Source organism: Paramisgurnus dabryanus, chromosome 20 (genome assembly GCF_030506205.2).
Source record: "Paramisgurnus dabryanus chromosome 20, PD_genome_1.1, whole genome shotgun sequence".
Taxonomy (NCBI): Eukaryota; Metazoa; Chordata; class Actinopteri; order Cypriniformes; family Cobitidae; genus Paramisgurnus; species Paramisgurnus dabryanus.
In genome coordinates, this window is record NC_133356.1 from 6,087,340 (window position 1) to 6,106,060 (window position 18,721).

Sequence of the window (18,721 nt, forward strand, 5' to 3'; positions counted from 1 at the left end):
ACTTTTTTCTTCACATAGTTGAAAGTGACAACAAAATCACAAAAAATTATCAATAAAAAAACACATTTATCAACCCATGGAGGTCTGGATTTGGAGTCACACTCAAAATTAAAGTGGACAACCACACTACAGGCTGATCCAACTTGTAATGTCCTTAAAACAAGTCAAAATGAGGCTTAGTAGTGTGTGTGTGGCCTCCACGTGCCAGTATGACCTCCCTACAATTCCTGGGAATGCTCCTGATGAGGTGGCGGATGGATCTCCTCCCAAACAAAGCATCTGCCAACTCCTGGACAGTCTGTGGTCCATCTGTTGGTGGTTGGAGTGAGACATGATGTCCCAGATGTGCTCAAATGGATTCATGCCGCTGACACACTCCAGGTTGGTACTCCCAGTTCTATCAGTTTGTCGGTCAGCTTCATTGGCCAGATTGCGTTAAAGGCGGAGCTGTAGTCCAGAAACAATACCCGTATATATGTATTGTGAGTGTTTTTGATAGTCAAGAAAGTTGAAATTAACTGTAAAATCAAGTTGATTAAACCTAAATTGCAATAAGGAATTTTTTTGTGTACGTTGCAGTGAAAAAAATAATATTAATTGAATTTGCTCAATATTTTAAGGTAAGTGGTAGCAAGCAATTAAATTATCTAAATTTAGATAAATATAGTTGAACTAACTCTTGTTATTGTTTTTAGCTGTAAAAAAATTGCTGTAATTTATGCAGCTGGTTGCCCGTAACTTACTGTAGATTTAAATGTATGTTATTTACTGGTAACAGTTTTTCAAAGTTAAATGAGCATTAAGTCTTAACCACATTTAAAGCATTCTGGGAACCAGAAATCCTCATCAGCCTTCTTCTGTTTTTTCCTTCAGATTCTGTTTCCCAGAATGCCTTGCACGAGGCTGTTGTTTTATTGTGTAAAGATGAAGACTTGTTAATATTTAATGACCATTTAACGTTGACCAAATAACATCAATTTAAATCTACAGTAAGTTACTGCCAAACAGCTGCCAGTAATGCTGTAATTTATAAAGAAATTTAGCACAATGAAAATTAGTTAATCTTCGTTTAAAAGCTGATACTGATCTCCAGTGTACATGATTTATGATCAAAACAACACTTAATAATTGATACATGTCAATGAGACTGTTCTCATCCCAAGCAAATGCACTACTCATCTGCACAATGGAACATAGTAAACATTAATAAATCTTATCTTAATTAAAAATGCCTAATATAACTATAAAAATAATTCAGTCTCATGCAAAGCATGCTGGAAACTGGAAATACCCACCCAGTTTAGCAATATTACAACACAAATTATTCATGTAGTAAATGTGCATGGGTGTAAGAAGAGAAAATGTGTGTGGGTCCTTTCATCCAATTTCCCCCAAAAAGCTTCACTGAAACGGATTTATAATTAAAATAAAAAACTTTAAACAATTACTTTTATTGAAATAAAGACGGTAGCGGTCAGAATTCTGGTAATAGCCCACTCCCGACATCCTTTAATAGAGCAGCGCATCCACACTTTACTCATTCTAACCGACCACACAAATGTGTCTGTACAGATGGGAGTTGTTCAGTTCTGAAACCGTCATCAGACAACTTTCTTTTTTTCCTTGCACAAATGTTTAAGTAGTTTGTTAAAAAAAGGCCTACTTAATTTGTCAGTAGTATAGCAAGTCTATAGCAAGGCCTATTTGATTTTCGTTTATGTCATATATTGTTAAAATCTGTAGTGATAGGACCTATTTAATTTATTTTTCTCTGTTACATCAACATTAACATTAAAATATGTTTTTAAAAATTCTGCCCTGAGAGCAAGACCTCCTTGTATCCCGGTATTGCCACGAGTGCGCCTTAAAGTTGCCATGAAACGTAAGTATCGATTGCCATTTCCCCCATGGTGACGTATATCTGAGTGAAACCAGCCTCTGATATGAAATAAGGCATAGCACGATTTTAATTTTTCTATCGAGATTTGATTGAATAATTTGAAGTTGGGTCGTGTAGCTAATCGCAGCGATCTTCTCCCGGACCCCGCCCACCTGCCATACCATATTACCGGAAGTAAAGAGAGATCGTTTCCAGAAGGGGAAATTTGCGTTTTTGATTAAAGATTATCAGGGCACAAGAATAAAAAAAAAATGAAGCTTAGATAAGTCATTTGTAAAAAAAATACAACAATATCTCATAACTTTCAGTTTTTCATTTTATTTCATGCTGACTTTAAAAGAGGGAGAGCATATTATGGTCGTTTTTTCAAGAAGCGACGCCAAGAGGGTCATCGTCAGGACATTCTTTATATTAGTTAAAGAGTTTGGGTTTGCAAATAATGTGTGTAATAATTTGACGTAATTTCTTTTTTTCTCTGCAACGTTTCTTCTCTACTCTGCTGACAGTACAATGTTTAAATATATTTTTGGACAAGACAAATATAGATAAACTGATCAAATTTCGTATACGCTCCATTTTATATTAGTTATACCAAGTAGAGTATTAAATGGGACATTGTATAAACAAGACCTAAATTTAACGAGGTTCGACGGTTGGAAAAAAATGGGTTGGAGCGGATGGGTGCGGAATAGAACCTTACAGGAAAGCGGTGAAAAACCGTCCCATGCAGACCTCTAGTCCAGCAGGCGAAAATAGAGTTTAATTTATAATGGACTCTAAAAATAAGCCAAGTGGAATGGATTTGAGGAACGAGCAGCAGTGAATGTTAAGCTGAAATGCAGAACGCAATATAATTATAAAGGCATTGCTCTTTGAAATGGATTTGAATGACTGTGCTCTGACAAGTAAACAGACATATGCAATAAAAGAAAAAGTGAGTAAGTCCAATATTATTGGTCTTAAAGTGGGTGGGACAAGTCACACCCACTATTAATGAGTCATGTTTACTTCACAAACTGATTTTAACCACATGTGAGAAATATACTAAGAATGTGTTATGTATTATTTTATCACATTGTACAAATGATAAATAGGTCGTGCTACAGTCAGACGCATTTATTTGTGGAAAAACCAAGAAAACTAAAAACAGCTGAATGTCCAACTTTGATCCCATTAATTTTATATATAGCACCAGTGTTGTGTCTGAACGAGTTGATTGAACAAAAGTTCATGAACTTGTTCATATTTTGGGCGAACATGAACTGAACATACTGTATTACTGTACTGTATTGGTCTCATTCATTCTGGTGCTTGTGAACAACTTGCGCTCTCAGTTTAACGTCGTTCAATAGGGTGGCAGATTTCTATAGAGTCTTCCAGGCCAAAACCCGACTAAAACACACTGTAAACAGGCCTCATTGTGTAGTGGAAAAAACACCCAATTTGGCAACACCAGCCATCAAGTGTTTCACGGTTGCATTGCTCATCAAAACAAAGCAGCATGGAGATGACACACTGACTCTGGACACTGCTGAAATCCCTGCCACGACACTCACACAGTTTAACATTAAATAACAAAATATTTGTCCCAAATCGTTAACGATAAACATAGGGTGCTAATGCATATTCTGAATCTTGAAATAGACTCTGACCAAGATCACACAATTTAACGTGCACGTGCGGTGTGTGTGATACCTGTGAGTTGTCCTACTAGGACCCCCTTGAAGCACCCGGCTAGCCTTTCAAGGTACAGTGGGGGAAAAAAGTATTTAGTCAGCCACCAATTGTGCAAGTTCTCCCACTTAAAAAGATGAGAGAGGCCTGTAATTTTCATTATAGGTACACTTTAACTATGAGAGACAAAATGAGAAAAAAATTGCCATTGTCTGATTTTTAAATTTTACTGCTTATGGTGGAAAATAAGTATTTGGTCAATAACAAAAAGCAAGATTTCTGGCTTTCACAGACCTGTAACAACTTCAAGATGATCCTCTGTCCTCCACTTGTTACCTGTGTTAATGGCACCTGTTTGAACTCGTTAGCAGTATAAAAGACACCTGTCCACAACCTCAAACAGTCAGACTCCAAACTCAACTATGGCCAAGACCAAAGAGCTGTCAAAGGACACCAGAAACAAAATTGTAGACTTGCACCAGGCTGGGAAGACTGAATCTTCAATAGGCAAAGAAGCTTGGTGTGGAGAAATCATTAGAAAATGGAAGACATACAAAACCACTGATAATCTCCCTCGATCTGGGGCTCCATGCAAGACCTCACCCCGTGGGGTAAAAACGATCACAAGAATTGCGAGCAAAAATCCCAGAACCACACGCGGGGGCTAGTGAATGACCTGCAGAGAACTGGGACCAAAGTAACAAAGGCTACCATCAGTAACACACTACGCCGCCAGGGACTCAAATCCTGCAGTCCCAGACGTGTGCCCCCTGCTTAAGCCAGTACATGTCTTGACCCGTCTGAAGTTTGCTTGAGAGCATTTGGATGATCCAGAGGAGGATTGGGAGAAGATCATATGGTCAGATGAAACCAAAATAGACCTTTTTGGTAGAAACTCAACTTCTTGTGTTTGGAGGAGAAGGAATGCAGAGTTGCATCCAAAGAACATCATGTGAAGCATGGAGGTGGAAACATCATGCTTTGGGGCTGTTTTTCTGCCAAGGGACCAGGACAACTGATCCGCGTAAAGGAAAGAATGAGGACATGTATCGTGAAATTTTTGACTGAAACTTTTCATCAGCAAGGGCATTGAAGATGAAACGTGGCTGGGTCAATGATCCCAAACATACCGCCCGGGCAATGAAGGAGCGGCTATGTAAGAAGCATTTCCAGGTCCTGGAGTGGCCTAGCCAGTCTCCAGATCTCAACCCCATGGAATATCTTTGAAGTTGAAAATCTGTGTTTCCTAGCGACAACCCTAAAACATCACTGCTCTAGAGGAGATCTGCATAGAGGAATGGGCCAAACTACCAACAGTGTGTAAAAACCTTGGAGACGTTGAAAACGTTTGATCTCCGTCATTGCCAACAAAGGGTGTATAAAAGTATTGACATGAACTTTGGTTATTGACCAAATACTCGTTTTTCACAATAATTTACAAATAAATCTATAAAAATCGAGATTTTGTCTCTCATAGATGAAGTGTACCATGACAAATTACAGGCCTTTCTCATCTTTTTAAGTGTGAGAACTTGCACAGTTGGTAGCGGACTATACTTTTTTGCCCCAATGCTAATGTAAACCCTGGTTGGATAAGGATTTAAAGTTAGATATGAAGATGAAATCTGACGCATTTAGCTTCAGTGTTAAAACTGTTAAATAATTGCTGTCTGTGGTTCTATGTGGGCTATAATGCCAATAATTTTTTTAATAATATGGGTAAAGAACTATAAATTAGTTCATTTTTGGAACTGTGAATTTTGAAATTTGAATCATGAATTAGTTAATTTTAAAATGTGAACTGAACTTTGAACTAGTTCATGTAGAAAGTGAACTTTCCCAACACTGTATAGCACTGTGAAATGACTGCTGCAAAAATGTGTGCTGTGTAAATGGCATTTTCAGATGAAGTGTGAAGCTTAATAAAACAAAGAATACATTAAAAAACATGAACATTTATTGAAATATCAAAGTGTTCGTATAAAAGTAGCAAAATATAAAATACAGTAAAAAGTCATGTTCATTAACGTGCCAGTCCTCTTCAGTAAAAAAAATAAAAAAAGGGCAACAAAAGCCTGCAACAGAAAAAAAAATCTATGAACATTTACAGCCATTAAACATTGCATTAATTCATCAAAAAAAAAGACAGTTTCTATTACAAAAGCATAAGTGGGATGTTTTAAAAGTTTGTTTCGAAAAAAAATATCTGCAGAAATATTCAGATTTTATAGTTAAAATTTCACTTGTAAGAGCCTGAGGAAACTTTCAATATCATGCTCTTGTTCAACACCACTTTGAGATATACGGTTATAAGCAGTGTTGGGGAAAGTTACTTTTAAAAGTAATGTATTACAATAATAAGTTACTCCCAAAAGAGTAACTAATTATGTTACTTGTTTACTTTTCATGGAAAGTAATGCTTGCGTTACTTTTTAGTAACTTTCTTAACTGAGGCTTGATCTCTTCCAGGGCTTGCAGGTGTTTATGACTAAAAAGTTCTCCATTTAGAAATCACATATTTCACCACAAAAATGTCGACCTCCGGCCTGCAATCTCAGTTTCTGACTCAAACTGTTCCCACCCAGGCACGTACGCATAGCGCACATAATGTGACTACTTTTAGTTTAATTTAGTAAACAATTTAGCGAAATAAACTAAAAAGTAACTTGCATTACTTTTTTGACAAAGTAACTCAAATATTAATGTCTACATTTAAAAAGTAATACGTTACTTTAAGTAATATTACTTTTCTGAAATAACGAGTAATGTACTTTACTTGTAATGCGTTACCCACCCAACACTGGTTATAAGTTTTATGTAAAAAATGCAGTCATAAATTCAGTAATACGAACAAACAGTCCCACAACTGATAGTGTAGCCCATATTCAGAGATCTTATCTCACTATTAGTTTGTGTCAGGTACAGCACAGGAAAAAAAAACTGGCACAGCCTAAACCTATTAGACCTGCACCAACATCTCCACAAGCGCCTGCAATATTTCAGTGTTAAGATCGCCCAAGGACATAGATTGCTATTTTTTGTAGATGTCTAAGAATGTATTATGATTTGTAACCAGGCTAAAATCCTGCAAATATTTTAAATAACTTCAGTAAATGACAGTTTTAAAGGATTGTTAAAGATATAAATAGGTAGAGGGATTTTATTAAACATAGCAAATTACTTTTGTAAATGTGTGTCAGACTTGCAACTAGACTTTCCCACAGAGAGAAAAAAAGTGTTTTATCATAGCATAACATGTGTTTATATATACTCCACCTGTTGCAGTTTTCTGGTGAACTCAGTCTGGAGACAAATCTCTCCGGGTCAGTCACTGAGCAACACAAGAAATACAAAAATTAATAAACAGTCCATAAAATCTTAGACTAGAGACTAAATGGGTCAATGACAAGACAAGCTTGTATAAACTTAAAAAATATTTTGGAAATGGGTGTAATCCATATTTTTGAGTCTGGAACAATCGGTTTAAAACATTTTGCTTATTTAACAACATTTCAGTACATTTTATGATGTTTGATATCCCCATTTAAAAAAGTCAGGTGGTACAACCAATATATGTGGCAGAGGTCTACCGTAAAACGAACATTTGATAACTATAAATTTAAGAAATAAAAAAATGTAAGTATTACAACTTGACACCCATAGCATTGCTTTTATTATACCACTGGGCTGTTGAATGCTTTATTCTGATAGGTTGAGAAATGTTCCATGGGTGTTGATTATTTCTCAATAACCGCACACCTAACCTTTAAAATGTCTTAAAAGGCATCAGAGCAATAATTTTGAATGACCTTTGAATTATTTTTAAATGATGCACACCCGCGGTGTAACCACCTTGGGTGTGACTCATTATCTTAATTCAACGGCCCATAGTCAATTATTCCTTACATAAGATATTAATTAATAAGCAAAGTTATTAGCTTATTTAAATTATTTAGCTTAATGTTTTTTTATTTTCTAGGTGCATTTGTAGCAGTTGCACCCTATGACTTTTTGGTTGCACCACCTGACCTCTGCAATAAATTTACAAATTGCACTTTTGCCTGTGATATCAAATTCATAAATATACTTAAATACAATTAAATTGTGCTTTAACCAATGCTATACCACCAATATGAAAATATTTTTAAACCAAATAGGTTTTAAGCAAAACATCATAAATGTATAGAGTAATTAAAGTAAATATTGCCACCAGACCCAAAAATATGTATGACATGTCATTGACCCAAATAAATTATGAGCTTGTTAGATTTCAGGACATTTGTCTTTTGTACAACTTAGTAAAAAATTTAGTAAAACTTATTTTTATAAGAACAGTATCATTTTGACTAAAAACTAATATCTATTTGATTTTTAAAACAAGATTTGTATATAATAAAAAACACATTCTACTGAATCTACCAAGCGTGGTTTTAAAAGGTTATGTTTTATTATATGTATTAGCCATATTTAGGAATATTTGTGGTTTTTAACAAAATTTGAATTTGTATACAAGTAAGTGAATGAAGTGGTGCTAAGAGAGAAATTTAGGGTTGGTATTACCTTTCTGAAGCTTGCGTTACACTTTACGCCTTCTTCGCCGGTTTTGTTTTTTATTAAGCCAGCGAGAGTCGAGTAAGACTGAACTTTTGACATGAAATCAAAAGCACGTCTCTGTGAATATCTCACGTCGTTTCTTTTGCTTGCTCCGGGACAAATATATGAGAACCAGAAACCTATCATTTTTTGTAACCATTTGTATGTATACATTACCTTTATTAAAAGACAACTATTTGCGCTTTTAGAGGAGACTCTTCAGGTCTTACCTCAAGATCCTTTTCATTAGAAGACAGACATGCGGAGAGTTCAATCTCTGTAACATCAGAGGGCTTTAGTGACTGATACGAGGTAGCAACAGGGTTAACGCTTTGGGAACAGGTATATAAAACACATTGCATTTTCAAGTTTGACTTGTATTGTGTATAAATCATTGTTAGCGTTTAAACTATTTTAAAGGGGTCATATCATAGATTATCCCAATAAAATTCACTTAAATGTTACCCAATGCCCCATAAATTTAAAAGCATTTTAACCTGCTGTGCGTTTAAGACTTGTAAACATTCTTGTTGGAAACCTGCATTTAATTGTGACAGATTCGCAAAATCATCAAGGTCAAACTGCTGCTAACACTGTACACAAGCTAGTTTGAAATTTTGTTGTAAAAACGAAGTTTGGAGTTCAATATTCATTTATGCAAAGTTTAATTAATTTACAATATGACCCCTTTAATTTGCACAAATAAAAAATTACATATTGGGGGACCAACATAAATTGACATTTTTTGCTCTATTTGGATGTCAATTGTTCCTGTACAAGACATTTATTGAAGTAGTATAATATTTGCATGCTCTTCTTATTGCAAATAACTACTAACTGTATACTATTTATCAACGGTTTATACACAATATATTTTGCATAATGAACAGTTATGCATTAGGTAAAGTTTTCCCACCTATGTGTTATGTTGAAAACGACATGCAGAATTTTGAAGCAGTTTGATAATAACAGCAGTCAAATACAACGTTTTTAAGGATGTAAAAGAAAAACTATGCTTTATTGACAGTTTCATTAGGACACATTTTTGACAGGTTTAGTTCCCTAGTTAGCCAATTCACACAAGTTTGCTAATATTTGGAGAACTACAAAGCTACGAACACAAAAACAACTTCGTGATATTTGAATAATGTATGTACAGTGCTTTGAAGGGTCTGTATTTTTACCTGACTTAACTACTAATAAGCAAAACTTAAACAATTTTAAACATTGATTTTGCTCATGCCAAAACAAGTACCCATGGCATCTCGAAAATGGCTAGAATTTTGAATTTTTTCGAAAATTAAATTTGGATACTATTTATAAAGAAAACTTGGTCTCAAACCAGATGATATTGTTTCATTAAATTTGTAAGCATGTTGGTTTGTACAGGAACTAGTGTTTTTGTGCATCCCTGATCTGGCAGTTTATCATTTTGCTCTAACACAAATCGCGTTTGAAACAAAGCTAAGTGAGCTAACATTGCCAGGCATTTGTTTTGTTTTCATTTTTAAGCATATCAAGTTTACATACGCTAATCAGCTAATTATCTAGCATTCAGATAACCATTTTGTAGCGGAAACATTTAACCACTTTTGGAAAAACAACAATTTGAAAAACTGAAAGGCAAAGTGTTAAGCACAGGATAATCGCAAATCTAAAAATGAATCCTATTTAGGAGTAATTCAGAACATTAAAACGCTGCGTAATCAAAATAAAATACAAACAAAAAACAACTAGAATTACTTTAGGTGGTTACAAGAGGTTAAGAGGAGAAGCTGCCCACGCAACCGCAGTGATTTCACACAGGACAGCGTTTAGTATCGGCCGCCCCCGTAAGGATGGTCCCGATAAGATTTGGTCTGGCGGGCTGACGCGGTTTTTCCTCCTCCGCTACTCCAAGCACTGCTGTCCCAATCATCTTCAGCTACAAACACAAACGCACATTCTTCAAGATCACTTCATACAAGTGCAGTTCAGATAAAATTAGACACATACAATGTTAACTAAGCCAAGATGTTATCATTAGGTACCAGGTTTATTGCTCATAGGAAAAATCTCTGCTAATCATCAAACTTTTTGGTAAACAAAGTGAAGGTTTCCCGGACAGAGCTTATACTAGTTCCAGAATAAAATGATTGGTAATTGGCTATTATTCAATATAGTCTTTCTAATAAATGACAAACTTACCGTATGACTCATAGGTCTCTTGCGCTTCTCCGTGACCGTAGTCATAGTACTCTGTGTCTCTGTAAAGGGGAAAAGGTCAATTCTTGTTTAGGACTGGAAATTTCATCATAGAGAAAAACAACAATCTTACTTCAAATTTTTAATTTGTACACATTAAAACTTTCTCTAACTTGCACCAATAAAAAGGTGCGTTTTAGGGCTGCGACTAACAATTATTTTCATAGACGATTAATCGGTCAGTTTATTTCGATTAGTTGCTTAATCGAAAAGAGAAGAAAAAAAAAGACTGATCCGTTGGTTGGTACAGCAACAAGTTGTTAAGGCAGCAGCGCCCTCCAATTACTAGGACAAATGAAACATTTTCTTTATGTTTCTTTTTTCGTTTAAAAGTTGTGAAATTTAAGAATATTTTCCATTTTAAAGAAACTCAGTCTTAATAAATGACAAATAAAAAGTATACATACAATTATATTTGACTTTGAATTATTTTAAATATGTGACCTGAAATCTTTTTTATTGGGGCCAGTATAAACATTTTGCTTCGAGCCCTGCACAGTATTTCAAAGTTTAATAAAATAATCTTTTTGGTTTTGATATTTTAAGCATTAAATATAGTTTCCGCAGCTTTCACATAAAAATCTTTAAAATGTCAAAATATAAAAACAAAACTAATCGAGTCTTCATGGATGTGCTGTGAGGAAATTTTGCCAATGATTAATAATCTCATTTTAATCTTCAACTTAAGACCTTGATGAGAATTAACATTATTTTATTAATAATGAATAAGCCATTATGAAATGAAAGTGATATACATGCGTTGTTACAGTAATAAAAACCTGGATTTCCCACTTTAAGGTTTTCATAAAAATGCTATGAACTAACTAAACAAATGCAAACTCACTAATATTAAGGCATAAAATTAAACCTTTATTAATCAAAAGCACTAACAAAAAGCTGCTTTCGTCATTGTCCTATCAGGGTTGCCAGGTTCACGTAACAAAACCAGCCCAATGGCCATTCAAAACTAGTCCAAGTGCATCCCAATGACTGTTCACAGCCCAAATACCAACAACTTAAACCAAATACTTTCATCTCTACCACGCAGAGAAACCATCAATGTGCAGAGACTGTTTAAAGGAATTTTCACCCAAGTAAACCAAGATGTTTTTGTCTTTCTTTGATCAGTCGAGAAGAAATTAAGTAGTTTTAGATAAACATTCCAGGATTTTCCAAAAATAAACGATCCCATCCAAAGCATAATGGCCTTATCCAAGAAAAACGATAGTCGTTTTCGGGAAGAAATTTTAAAAATGTGCACTTTTAAACCAAAACTTTTCGTCTGAACTAGCTGTGTGACGGCCCAGCATGAACTTATGCATTGCATAATCACGCCAAAATTGAGAAAATCCTGGAATGTGTTCCTCAAAAAAGGAAATTCTTCACAACTGAACGAAGAGACAAACATCTTTGATTACTTAGGGGTGATAAGGATTTTTTATGAAAGAGGAATATTCCTTTAAAAGTAGGCCAATTCAGAACTCCACCAAAAGGCAGAGGACCTGGCAACGCTGTCTTAACAAAGCTGGTCACACAGTGCAATACATTCAAGCCTAAACAGTGTATACCTTTTTCCAGGTACAATATTTTTTATTTCAAAACAGATGAATCGTATGACACCGTTACAAAAATTAGGGATGCTATTAAAATTGATCACAGTCAAAGGGAAAGCATTGTGAAAATATCATAATAGCATTGCTACAATGGCTTATTTTACAATTGTGGGGAAAATTACAAAAATGACAAACACTGAATATCTCACAGTCCACAAATTGCCTAGCACTCAAATTTAAGCATTGCATATGAAGAATATTTTGCAAAAACAGGAGAAATGGAGTCGAAAACACAACGAGATGCAAACACTTACGGTTGAGGAGCGGTCTGGCTATAATAGTTTTCATATCCCTCGTATGATGGCTCTGCATATTGTTCTTCATAGGCCTGAGAAACAAGACATGTTGAGTTTAATACAAACACTAAAGGCATACAGTGTGACAAATTTTATGCTTAAAAATATCAAAACCAATTACATTTTAGAGCCAAAGCAGTTTTATAAAAACATTGACAATTGGATTTGCATAGAAATTCTTTAACCGTACACTTACATATTCTCCATAGCCTTCAGTTTTCGGTGGGTGCTGGTGGTGCTGCTGTTGGTGAGAGAGAGAGGGTGCAGGTGCCATACGCTGAGCAGGTGCTGGTGGTCTCGACCGAGTGGATCCACCTCCTCTGGTTGGTCCGGAGGGTGGAGGTCCACCTCGTCCCACAGAGGACGACCCCCTTGATGCAGCTCCTCGCCCAGGACCTCCTCGTCCAGGAGCTCCGCCACCACGAGGAGGCATACCACGACCCCTAAAGGCCAACACAAATGGGTTAGCATTGAGTAATTGACTAAATTTTTACTTGAATGGGTAAGACTGCGGTTTATATTCAAATAAAACTATACTGCTATAGAATAGAAGGTAATGATAGAGAGTAAACAAATAAAATACACTTTAATGGGTCACATTTGGTTTTCTCACCTAGGTCCCATTGGGGGTGGTGGGCCACCTCGTCCCCTGCCTGGTGGGGCACCTCTTCCATGTGCAGCCATATCCTGGGAGCCATTTAGATAACCTGGATCCATGTAAGGATCCTGATGCATCTCGTCAACATTATCCACCTGACATTCAACAGAAATAAGAAGATGCAATCAACTAAATTATTAAATATTTATATTAAGCTTAAAACAAATGAACAATCAAAAAAAGATCATGTTTTGCAAAATACTCCACAGTTGGATCCAGTCAACCCAGCTCAAAAACCACCAGTTATCTAATATTCACTGACACATGGGAAGATACTAATGTCAAAATCATCAGAAACATGCGTGTTTGTTCATACTTACAGGCATGAGGAACTTCTTGACCTCATCCATCGCATGAGCCATCCTCAGGTAGCAATCAGGAATGGGAGCAAAGACCTCAATGTACACATGCAGCTCCATTCCCAGATGAGCATACTTGGGATCTCCACCTTTCCGCAGCTCCTCTTCCTACAGGCGCATTCACATGAACACATAATTAGATCTTTAATAATCAGGACATTTCATTTGTGTTATTTGCATGCGCATTTGATAATCAAGATTAGTTGATTACCTTGTTCTTGTCTCTCATGGATCCTTTGCCCAGAACTGAAATCTTTGCTCCTGTGTCTTCTTGAAGGCGTTTAATAGTGCTGCCCTGTGGCCCCAGAATTTTTCCTACAAAATTAAACTGGGGGGAAAATACAAAATTATGCGTTTAGGCAAAAAAAACTTTACTTGCGTTAGCTTGTGATCATGCCTACTTCAGTATTAGTTTTAGATGTTACAGGAGCCCCAAAATTAGACTCCACCAATAACTTTAAATGACCACAGGGGTCTAAACATTGTAATCTGCCTAATTAAAACTTACCCGAGGGTACTGCTTCACAGGGATCAGCACTCGTTCCTTCACACGCACATTCTTTGCAGTAAACAGATCCAGATATGTCTCCGCCTCTTTTTTGGTTTCACCTTTCTGAACCCTCTCGATCTCTGCAAGAAAAATATTTACATTTATAAAACCTGAAAATTTTCCCATGCAGGCCATTATTTAAAAAATATAATAAAAATGTGCCCTCAGAAACTTTAATCAAAATCTGAAAATGCATATTGTAGCAATCATTCTCTGATGACGTCAGCTAGATTGTATGGGTGGGAGCATTTGTTAACCCCGCCCCCTCCAACTTTCATTTTTCTTAATGAAACGCACACTTTTCTTTACCCAATTCATTCAGTGGAAAACAGAAGCCACGCCTACTAGATATTCCATTTCACTCGGAAATACATCACAAGGAGGTAAAGTCGATCACAATTTCCGGTTCACGGGGACTTTATGCAGCATATTTCATCAATGTGTGTTCCCATTGAGGAATTAAACCTACAATCTTGCGAATGATTTACAATAAGATTCTCTTCACATTGTTCTAGCAAAATGTGTGACAAAAAACACCGGATGACTTAACTGTGTTACGCTTATCTTAAGGTGGTGAACAAAGAGGTCTATGAAAAACAGCAAGGTCCAGTTCTTCTCAACCCTTTGTATTTTACCGCACACGTCTATAAAATCAACTACGTGCATTTTGCTGTAATAATATTAATGTTTAAAATACGTCGTCCATAATACACAATCCAATAAAATATTTAAAGTTAAAACATTTTGTATTAAATTTATAACAAACCACACTGACGCTATAAGGTTTTTAAACCGTAGACACGCCCCTCCCCCAACAACCACGAGACACATGTGCACTCGTTCCTGAGCCCAAACAAAAGATTTCCGTGTACATGTATATTTAAACCGTTTTCAAAAATAAAATGAGCTTGCACGTGAATAAAGATGATTAGTTTAATACGATTCCGTTATCGTAACCAAGAAACGTAATAAGAGTCCGAAACCAGGCGTCCTATGAGCGCGGCCTGCAGACATTGGCCGAGAAATATGAACTAACCGCCAAATAACCAGATCCTCGGTGCGATACATAAAACAGCTAACTATAACCACAATTAATACGCGATATAAAATAATGGAGTTATGCAATAAATACAACGCACAAAACAACATTGCGTAACATTGCATACGTTAGGCCGCATAGGACACAAAGGAAAAAATTCGGCCTACAACAAACGCACATCAAACGCACGTGCACTTCCATTATTATAAGCATAAATGAAAAAAAAATAATGACTAAAACAATGAAATAAGCAACAGCGACTTGTAATCTGTTTTTCTCAGTGATTTTATAGATATATAGAAATATTTGTTAAAGACGCACTTACCTGCGGTTAACAATTTCATGGAGTGCGTAAATGAAGAGTCCAAGCTGTCTTTCTCCGCCAGCAATTCGGGCAGATATTTGCTATCACCGTTCTTTCTCTTATCCTCCATTGTTGTTCGCGTTTACAGAGCTTTCGAAAAGAATCCAAGCAGATTTAGAGGGAAAATGAAGGAGGACAAGCGTGCTCGAGCGTTTCTGCTTCTCCCCACAAAGAGAATAGCGGCCTAGCGGATGTACGCAGAGACGGAAGTGGCGTCACGGGGCGCGACTCTCGGTTAAAGAAGCTTTACAGAAGTAAAAAAAAAAAACAAACAAAGCTTTACAGTAGTAGCAGTTTAAATAAATTAATTGCAAAAAATACTATCTTGAAATAAAAAAACACCTCAGTGTACTTTTTAGGATAATTATGTGATTTGGAAAAAGTAAAAAAAATTCTTATTCGGTAATCGCGCACAATGATTGGTCCATTCTACAGCGAAGCGAAAAGTAACAAGGACCAGGTGACCACGCTATTTATCTACCACTTCAACAGCCTCTGGCCAATTGCAGAAACATCCGGAATGCCCCACCCATCCATTTAGGACGAAATTTAGAACTTTATTGGCCAAGTAAACTAAAGGGCGTTTCTATAGTTCACATTTACACAAAGACACTTTACAGCAAAGCTGTACACATAATACAAACATAATAACAGATACCCAGCATGACTCTAGAAACATACACATAGACCATTTAGTGCAGACCAGACACACATGTACAGTGTGCAAACAATACAGGACAAAAACAAATTGTGTACAATAGTGTTGGAATTACTAAGACCAGTCTTTGTCTTGTCTTGGTCTGACACGAAAAAGACTAGAATTTTATTTAAAGGGGACATATTATGAAAATCTAACTTGTGTTATAAGTATTATAATTGGGTCCCCAGTGCTTCTATCAACCTAGAAAATGTGAAAAAGAACAATACAGTAACTTAGTTTTGGTAAACCATTCTCTGCAAGCTTGTGAAAAAACAGGTAAATGAAATTTGGCTCCTCTTGTGATGTCAGAAGGGGATAATACTGCCCTTAATCTGCACTATCCAACCACGGCACTGCCATAGTGCAGAGATAAATTATCTATGGGGTATTTTGAGCTCAAACTTTACCTACATACTCTGGGGACACCAAATATTTATTTTACATCTTAAAAAGTCTTTAATGTCTCTTTTACACAACGGTTAAGACCTCAGCTGCATTGATAAATAAATTGCCGATGTATTGTCTGCTTTATTTGTTACCCATACAGTAAAAAATAAATTTCTCTGGCCAAAAATATGATTTAAATATATGCTAAATACCTTTTGTAGAAAGTAAAGCCTAATTAAATATATTTAGTTTTAACCTTCATATATTAACAAATATTTAAAAATGTATTTCAGGGGCTACAAATAAATTTCAAATTTTATAACCCATACAGCAAAAAATATATTTTTATTGGCCAAAATATTTTTTTTTTTATAAATAATAATCTATAAAGTATAAATATAACATGTATAAGTAAGTATAAAATATAATATTATTTTTTCCAGTTGAAATATATTAATTGTAACCTTTTCAAACCTGCTATGTTTACAGGTTTGTAACATAAAGTTTTTCTTCCAATGCAACATAAATTGAAATGCTTTAAAATATATTTTAAAATATACAAAACATTTCAGCACATATATTTTTGGCCATTTTTGTACATTTGAAATATATTAAAATTATGGGTAACCCATATGGGTAAAATCATTAATTTGATTGAATATGAAACTTGCTGCTTTTAATGCAATCAAAGAACTTTGTGCTTGGTTAAAACACATCAATATATCAACATATCAGCTCCTTACTATTTGTTTGCTCAAAGAAACCAAGGACAGTTCCTAAAATTTCCCTCTGAATTTTTTATTATTATTATTATTTTTTAGGATTAGGGTCATGGATCTTTTAAATGAATTTGAGGAGTTCTGGTCTAATCTTATTCCAGACTTGTTCTCCGCCTACCTTGGTCTTATCTTGACTGGTCTTGACTATAACACTAATGTACATTAAAACACAAAGCTTAACAATGTCACAATGACACAAATACCATGCAAAACATCACACTAAACAGCATGCAAAACATACAGATAAGATAAGTGACATGTAGAGTAAGTGCAGTTAATGCTGTAGTACCATACAATACAAACATAAAAAATTGATATAGCAGACTAATTTTTGTTGTCTTGTGGTTATGTTGTTAATATTAAGTGTAAATGATTTCTTTGAAAAAAAATGTTTAAATGCATGAACGTTTATTTGTAGTAGTGGAGAACGCTAAACATGCAATAACCAAAGATCAGTAAAATAAAGTTTTTATACATTTAGTGATGTTTTAAAGTTTCCAGAGGCATTTTATACAAAGGCCAAGGATGAGTGGATTTAAATTGCGGGCGTGTTGCTTCATATAGAGGTAAACGTGTAAATGTGTGTAGAACAGAGACAAAAGAATAATGTTTGAGGGCAATCCTGAATCTCACAGGACAGAAGTGTGAATGTGGGCAGACAAGGAAGCATAAATGGGGCAGTTTACAGCATGTCTGAGGTAGGACAATGGATGAATGGGTGCTGAATGTAAATATCTCGGTCATTAGACATCACATTCGAGTCTGCTTTACAGTTTCGTTCCCCACCATCAGATTTCTACAGCTTCAGACTACTTTGTGTTTTTAGAATAATGTCATGTTTTGTCATATTTCACATCTTTTCTGCTGGCACATGTAAAGTGATAGTACATCCTAAAATAAATGTTGTTTGAACTCCCAGTGTTTTTCTTTGTTCTTCAGAACCCAATTGCAGATTTGTTTTGGGGTTTCTGGTTACAATGGAAGTGGATGGTGACCGACTTTTCAAGCTTCAAAAGGACCCAATGTGCTAAACTCCACTTGACCCGTGTCATATTTTAAGTGTCCAAAAGGCATAGAAAAGGGTTTGGTAAAAATAAACTGAAATATAATTAATTATTTGATGAAAGTTTTGACCTGTGCCTCTCTTTCACTTCTCTTTATCAGAGTTGTTGTTTAGGCAGTTTTAGGATGTTCGCTTTTAAATAATTTTAAACAGCTAAAACAGCAGTGATATACACAACAAGAAAGTAGAGGAGTACATGTCTTCAGAAAACTTAAAATAAGTGGAGTTAGTATTTAACACTTTTGAGGCATTTTGAAAATTGAAGAATTTCTGGGTTACTATTAAGGTCACCAGAATCCAAAATCTCCCAAAAAAACACATTTAGGTTTTGAAAAACAATACAAAACATTGTGGGGTGATTTCCCAGACAAGGATTATCTTAAACCAGGACTAGGCCTTAGTTAAAGGATTAGTCAATTTTCTTTAAAAAAAAAAAAAAATCCACAATTTACTCATCACCATGTCATCCAAAATGTTGGGTCCATTAAAGTCCATTAAAATG

General features: G+C 35.4%; 1 protein-coding gene across 2 annotated transcripts; it reads right to left on the minus strand.

The window, feature by feature from the left end:
• Positions 1–5,509: 5,509 nt before the first annotated feature.
• Positions 5,510–15,502, minus strand: khdrbs1a (KH domain containing, RNA binding, signal transduction associated 1a). Of its 2 annotated transcripts, XR_010546965.1 has the most exons (11): positions 15,252–15,502; positions 13,846–13,967; positions 13,549–13,665; positions 13,299–13,445; positions 12,934–13,073; positions 12,517–12,763; positions 12,279–12,352; positions 10,355–10,413; positions 9,911–10,091; positions 6,851–6,905; positions 5,510–5,649 (listed from the first exon to the last, which is right to left on the minus strand). XR_010546965.1 is itself a non-coding variant. In XM_065296130.1 (9 exons), the coding sequence occupies exons 1-9, from the start codon at positions 15,358–15,360 to the stop codon at positions 9,982–9,984; spliced, it is 1,125 nt and encodes a 374-aa protein (XP_065152202.1). In that variant the 5' UTR covers positions 15,361–15,502; the 3' UTR covers positions 9,155–9,981. The 2 variants fall into 2 exon arrangements, 1 of the variants encoding a protein (XP_065152202.1); XM_065296130.1 differs by lacking the exons at positions 5,510–5,649; positions 6,851–6,905 and having other exon boundaries at positions 9,155–10,091.
• Positions 15,503–18,721: the final 3,219 nt, after the last annotated feature.